The sequence below is a fragment of the Ipomoea triloba genome, chromosome 6, assembly GCF_003576645.1.
Source record: "Ipomoea triloba cultivar NCNSP0323 chromosome 6, ASM357664v1".
In the NCBI taxonomy this organism is placed as follows: domain Eukaryota; kingdom Viridiplantae; phylum Streptophyta; class Magnoliopsida; order Solanales; family Convolvulaceae; genus Ipomoea; species Ipomoea triloba.
The window spans coordinates 26,323,055-26,330,455 of NC_044921.1; the positions used below are offsets into that span (position 1 = coordinate 26,323,055).

General features: G+C 35.5%; 1 protein-coding gene across 1 annotated transcript; it reads right to left on the reverse strand.

Annotated features, from left to right (window-relative positions):
* Positions 1 to 416: 416 nt before the first annotated feature.
* LOC116022847 (gibberellin-regulated protein 6-like) lies at positions 417 to 1,612 on the reverse strand. Its single transcript, XM_031263732.1, has 3 exons — positions 1,359 to 1,612; positions 1,237 to 1,270; positions 417 to 873 (listed from the first exon to the last, which is right to left on the reverse strand). The coding sequence occupies exons 1-3, from the start codon at positions 1,455 to 1,457 to the stop codon at positions 692 to 694; spliced, it is 315 nt and encodes a 104-aa protein (XP_031119592.1). The 5' UTR covers positions 1,458 to 1,612; the 3' UTR covers positions 417 to 691.
* Between the last annotated feature and the right edge of the window lie 5,789 nt (positions 1,613 to 7,401).

Consider the following 7,401-nt stretch of genomic DNA (forward strand, 5'->3'; position numbering starts at 1 on the left):
TAGGGTCATAAGGCGGGATTTACCTGCCATAAGTTTTGTCAAGAACCAAAATTGGTAAAGTTGGCACTGTAACTACCCCCCACCACTTCTGCTCTTAAAATCAGTGAAGAAGCAGCTACTTATGATAACTGTTATATGCTCTTTTACCATAGTAAATATCCAGTAATTAATCACTAATCAGCATATGAAAGGGGAGTAAAAACAAACTCATCAGCTACAGACAATGATGTTCTACTTTTCACTCACTGCTGAATGTAAGGTAAAATGGAATCAATCATTCATGGTGAGCTCAAGAAACCAAATTAAAGTTACCCACCCTTAGCTTCCATTCATTTCTGGTGATAAGGAGAGAATTTTAAACCCAGATTGCAGGACAAGTTCAAAATCCCATCTTTTTGCATACATTTGTTTCAAGATTTATGCCAATCAATATAGTGAACTCATTTCATTTCAGAATATGGTATACAACATAACAAAGGCACAACAAAGCAGCTCTATCTTGGGCATTACAAATTTTCTTGCCCAGAGGAGCCAACAGTAGAGTACACTTTGAGTAAACAAATGGAGGCCATAGAAGTAATTAATGGCCTATTAAAGCATAAGTGGAACAAATTATAGCACTGGGCAATTGGAAATGTGATTAATTAATGTAGTAATAATTAGATATAATGGTGGTGTAATTAGGCATAGCTCAAGGGCATTTTGGTCCTCCTTCCTTGGTCTTCCAGTTGTTGTAGCAGGGGCAAACCCCCTTGTTGCCATAGAAACCAGGGGGAACACACAGGCACTTGTTGCAGCACTTTTGGCAGAAAAACATGCATGGCTTGTGGTACTGTGTCTTGCTGCATCTCCTTGTGCATTGTGGTAGGCACTCTGCCAATAAATTCCAACAAAATTCCCAATCAATTCTTTATCCAAAAGAAAATTTCTAAAGTGCCTATCAGCGCCTTTTAAACCGAATACAATCACATATTAGCTAGGTTGTACCAGGTACTGTCAAAACCAGAGTGACTGAACTTGGGACAACCCAGCAAAGCTAGTCAGACTGTTGACTTGATAATCACAAGATTTCAAGCTCGATTCTCAGTTAGAGCTGGTTTGAGCCAGTTAGCTATAAGCTGAGCAACTTAAGCTGGTTTACGTCTTTGTGGTCTTTTATCGATTAGGGTTATAAGGTAGGGTTTACCACATTACCAAGAGTGAAAGATGAGTCTATGTAAGAGGCAGAAAACTTACGAGAGGGCCTTAGGCTTCCAGGACCATAGCGAGACTGGAACAACAACAAAAAACCAGTTTTTAGGATCACAAAAGACAAAGAAACAACCTAAACAACAGGAGGAGAAACACAAGAAACTTACTGCATCAAGGTGGTACTGAGCATTGGAAGCCATAACAATGGCAGAAAGCATGGAGAAGGCAATGAGGGCCAGTAGAAGGACTGAAACAAGCTTAGCCATTGCTATTAATATGTTAGCTTACTAATACAGTACAATGCACAGTTAAGCCTAAGCTTTCTACTTATTGTGCAGGTGAAATTTAAAGCAAATATGGCTCTCTTCTTCTCAGCAGATCATGAGTTGTTTACTACACACTGAGAGGATGGATTGCTTGATGAGAAGACTTCTATGGAGTTGGACTATTTATACACCTCTTTGGGACTCAAAATGATTTAAATAATATGAAGTAAAAAAATTATTATTTGATGGAGTTTTTAAAACATATAAAAAAAGGGAAAATTGCGATTTTAGTCCTTTAGTTATACATAAATTGTAGACTCAGTACATAAATTATTACCCTATAAAAAAATTATAAATTTTATTATAACAATATTGTTACTTGTTAGCATATTTTGGCATTATTGCATGTTAGCTCTATATATATCACTAACGTCACTAGAGGTGATCATGAGGCACTTTAAAATCGAACTAGTTCTAAATTAACTTAGGGTTAGTTCAGTCTAATATTTCATGCTCGGACCAAGATTGTGAACCCAATAGAGGGTTACACCCAATCCCGTAATATTGTGTAGTGACAAGGGCTCATCAAGCCCATAATTGATTCAATCTTGAACCCTTAACCGGCACAAACTTGCATGACCTAGACTCAAAGGAACCATGTAAATCAATATTTAAAACGACTTTACTTGAGAAGATTACTAATTTTGTTTTAAATTTTTAATGTAAAGTAGTAACAATAATGTAGTTCAAAATTCAAATACATAAATTAAATTCAAAAAAATCTTGTAACCTCCTAAATACTTTGCTTGCACCATACCCATTTAATTTGTTTATTTGTCTTATAAGCTTGCTAGATTTGATCTGGTTGTAGTTTGGACCTCTCTTAGCTTTCCCATACTATTATATTACCCCATAGGAACACTAGTGCATGTGCCCATGCTATACTGCTTTTTTTTTTCCTACTTTTCTTTTTCTTTTTTAATCTCTCATTCCCTTTTTCAAAGAAAACCAGCTTGAAAAAATGAGTGATTGAATGAGTGTAGAATATATAATTATTGTATTAAAATGTTATAGTTTAATTTTTGTTAGCACACTCTCGGTTGAGTAGATAGTACGTACAAGATCTTCCTAATAAAATTTATCTCTTCTGTGTAATTTATAAACTATTACACAAGAGCGGAACATTTATCCTCAAATAGTGGATGCAAGTTTTCTCGCTACCCAAAAAAAAAAAAAAAACAGTATTGCTTCTATAAATTTACTTTATTTTCTTGGATTCTTTATTTAGTAGCAAGTCATTAAAACCATTAAAACCTATATTTGGTTCAAATGCATTTATAAATAAAATAAAAATAAAAAGATGAATGCCGGTGCATTTATAAGAGATTTCTGGTCCATGATGGTTAAGAGCCCAGCTAAGAACCTATGAAACATTAAATAAAATAATGTCTCTCCAAAGAAGTGACAATACAAGTTGGTAGAGTATTTTTCTTACCAAGATATTAAACACATAAAATAAAATAAAGAATGTAAATCAAAAAAAATGAAACATAACAAAATCGCTCCAATACACTAAAAAAAGAAACGTAGTTACGTTGAGCTGTCGGTAGGAATTTAACCACGAACAAGTCATGTTAATGTTGTTCAAGTTGGGTGTTTTCATCTAGTTTACATATAAATTTGTTTTATCGAGCTAACTTTATCAAATATATTCGGGCTAACTTTACCAAATATATTTAATGTGTAAATAATATATGTTTTAAAACTTTAAGTTGGGTAGATTGGATAGTAGTTGCATTCAACTGGTGCAATAAGTTTTGTCATTCTTCCCACCAGCATATCACATGCTTCTGTAATCATATCAGCAATTGGACAGAGGCACTGAAAACTCAGTGAAGAGCACATGGATTCAAAGTGATCCTTGCCAGCCCAGAACAAGATAATGTGAAACATAAAGGCATATAACATAGATCTCATCCAATGGCTGCTATAAAATAAGGGAAAATAGTGTACCAAAAGAGATGAATAAGTGTGGGTCGAGATAATTTTCGTACTAGAAGATCATGAGTTTGCTTCTTGTCACATCTGTTCGGTTAATCCCATCACACAGCTTCTTACTAATGTGATATACATCTCTTATTCTCTTGTGTGCACATTCTTGAATAGTGAATGTGAGTCTCGTCATAAAAAAATAATAATAATAAGCTATGGGAGATAGAATAGTGACTCTAAATTATTGTTTAATTACTATAGCTAAGCACCTCAAATAACATTATCATTAACTGATATACTTGTCGAATTAGATTAATTATAGATCTTGTGGTCTAGTGTCACCCGGTGTCCCAGTTTACACTCCGCATGGAGGCTGGGAGTGGGTTCGAGCGTCAGTGGAGGCAAACTGTTGACTCAATTACTAAACTGTGATGGATGATGGCTGTTGACTCAATAACTAAACTGTGATGGATGATGGGAGTGGGTTCGAGCCTCAGTGGAGTCAATTATTGACTCAATTACTAAATTGTAACAAGTCAGTAGTACTAAAAAAAAAAGATTAATTATGTTTTTTTTTCAATTAATTCCTCTTATAGTTTTATATAAATGATTGTTTTATTTATTGTTATTAAAACGCACAATTAAATATATAGTTTCAAACCAATATATATAAAGAAAACATGTGCATATGCATGTGTATATAACTATATATACATACACATTTATGCATTATTGCATTTCTCATAGTTAATCATTAAGTGAAAGACTATTTCTTGTTTTATTTTATTTGTGAATTATTTGATGGAGTTCATTATAAAAGTTGACCATATTGGATAGTTTTCTACTAAAAAAAAAAAAAAAGAAGAAGAAGGAGGCCCAGCAAGATCTAAACATTACTCATAAAGTGGTTAAGGCCCAGATATAAATCCATTGAAGCAAACTGGGCCGGGCCCAAGAGTTTACATCAAAGTTTATGCTGTCAGGATATCCTGGGCCAAGAAACTCTTCCATAGAAGTAACAATTTGTATGATTATATTTTAATTAGAGTTAGTTTCATTTTTTTATCGTTCTTCTAGATTTACAGGCGTCATTTCATTTTTAGTTTTTTTTTTAAAATATCTTCTTTACGATAGCATGATCATTTTTGGTCCTTTATTAACAAAATCATTTAAATTTCTTTAAATACAATGACATTTCGATCTTCAAATAGGAATTTTTTCAAAAAAAAAAAGTAAAAAAAAAAAAGGGCCAACTCATCCACTTTGTAACCTTAATTGAGTTGGCAGGGGAGCTAGCTTGCTTGATAGCTATGCATAAAATTCTTAGTTCAATTTTTTGTAAGAATTGTTGAATCTTAACATGCTTTTCAGTGACTTATTTTATTCAATTATAAATTATAGGTGATTCTCAAATATCAAAAACAACAACAATAATAATGGAATGATGCATACAAAGTAAATTGATAGTGACAAGCACGTTTGGTTTATTTAATAATAATGATTTGTCACTCCACACTAATTCAGATTACAGTATTGGAATATATCAAAAGGGCGCCCATCATCACTTGCCCTCTTCAATCCAATCTGCCATGCTTTTACCTAACCACTTTGACATTCTTTAATCCTCACCTACTTTACCCCACCACCCTACAATTCAATTCCATTTAGAATTCAATATTGAGTCTTAGATTAAGTGTTTATCGTTATAACAAGTAATATAATGAAATGTAACTTTATTTCTTCTTACTTACATAACAACAAATGTCATGTTTTGATTGTGAAATGTTGGACTTGACCCTTAAATCAAACATCCGTTCAACCGTATTGGCAGCCACAGGGTAGTAGTTCATTTTTGCTGATACCACTGACTCGGCCTTATAATTTACTTGGTTTTTATTACAATATAATCTTAAGACTAGTTAAGTTATCTGCGTGGGCACTACACATTTATACCCTATCTAAAAGATCACTGAATCATCGTAATTTACTCATTCATAATCTTGGAGGAGTCCTAGGGCCGAGTGACTTCTCCTCGGCGTGCATTAATTATGGGAAGGCAGAGAAAGACATGACTACATAAGTGGGCCTATTGGGGGTTGATAAAAAACGAATGTTTCTACTAAAGTTGATTAGCAATTTTGTGCTCCTACAGTTGTCTCTTCTTTTGTGTTGTTGCAATTATACATTCCATGTCTTTTATTGCGTGCTCCAATTCCTCTCATGTCAAAATCTCCAATAACCCAATTAACTACCACTATGCACTATTAGGGGATATATGCTTGAGACACTGACACTAACATTCATGTGATCGAGTTGACATTTAAAATCTGATCTACCTTATGAATATAATTAAGATTTTATATGACTAGTAGTACCAGAAATAGTTAAATTGTTACACTTTTGATAGATTCATTAGTACATAAAAATTTTATATGGCGAATTGAATATATAGTGATCGATCCACTGAGTTTTGTATTTGTTTAGCATGCAATGGCACAGTTGAAGTGGCCCCAATTGCAAAGATGTGATCTGAAGCTTAAAAAGTTGTCCACCTGAACTCAAGATTGATTGATGAAATTAAACTGCGTAACTAACATTTGCACATCAAGATAGATCGAAATGGAGTGTAGGGCTTTGGGACAAAGGGGACAGCACATTATCTGGATTGACACTATGGATAACCTTTGATATGATGATACACCATTCTTATTAATCACAATACTTGCTATTCCATCACGTTACGTTATGTTAATTACGTTACGTACAATGACACATGCATGTATTCAACCATGAATATATATATTCATGCAACCACTTGTGTGTGTCTATATCTATATATATATATATATATATATATATATATATGGGCACGCTTTAATGCGAACGATCGCCCAGGAGAAAAATAAGAACCATTTACAGAATCAGGTGTAATTTTTTCGTAAATAACTCGAAATTTTGGTGCACCCTCATTGTGTTCTAAGTTCACTCACAATAGCCACAAGTTGGTCAGCAACGTTACCGCAACCACTTTTGTTTATAGCGTTCGCCGTTCCCGCAACCACTTTTGTTTATAGCGTTCGTGGAGGCAAACCGAGGCCCCCGCGTTCGCCGCCACTTTTGTTTATAGCGTTCGCCGTTCCCGCAACCACTTTTGTTTATAGCGTTCGTGGAGGCAAACCGAGGCCCCCGCGTTCGCCGGTAACCAACGTTCCCGCAACCACTTTTGTTTATAGCATTCGTGGAGGCAAACCGAGGCCACCCGACCTCGAATAGGGGGGGGGGGCTTAGCTCTGGGTCCTCCCTGCTTGCGGAAATGAATGGGTTGAACTTTTGGTGCACCCTCATTGTGTTCTAAGTTCACTCACAATAGCCATATCCTCGTTATGTGCACTCTTAGTATTGAACAAATAGTTTTACCACCCGGCCTCGAATAGGAGGGGGCTTAGCTCTCTGGATCCCTTGCAGAAATGAATGGGTTGAACTTTTGGTGCACCCTCATTGTGTTCTAAGTATAGGAGGGGGCTTAGCTCTGGATCCTCCCTGCTTGCAGAAATGAATGGGTTGAACTTTTGGTGTACCAAAATAACGCCGTCTGTGGGGATCAAACCCACGACCACAGACCTTTTTGAAGAAGGTGGGCGTCTGTGGGGATCAAACCCACGACCACAGACCTTTTTTAAGAAGGTTCTGTTACCAACATGTTTACTTCCATTGTGGGTAATGTATTTGGGTTCAAAGCACTGCGCGCTCTACGTCTGGAAGATTTACGAATCCCTACGGCTTATATTAAAACTTTTCAAGGCCCGCCTCACGGAATCCAAGTTGAGAGAGATAAATTGAACAAGTATGGTCGTCCTCTGTTGGGATGTACTATTAAACCTAAATTGGGGTTATCTGCTAAAAACTACGGTAGAGCGGTTTATGAATGTCTTCGCGGTGGACTTGATTTTAC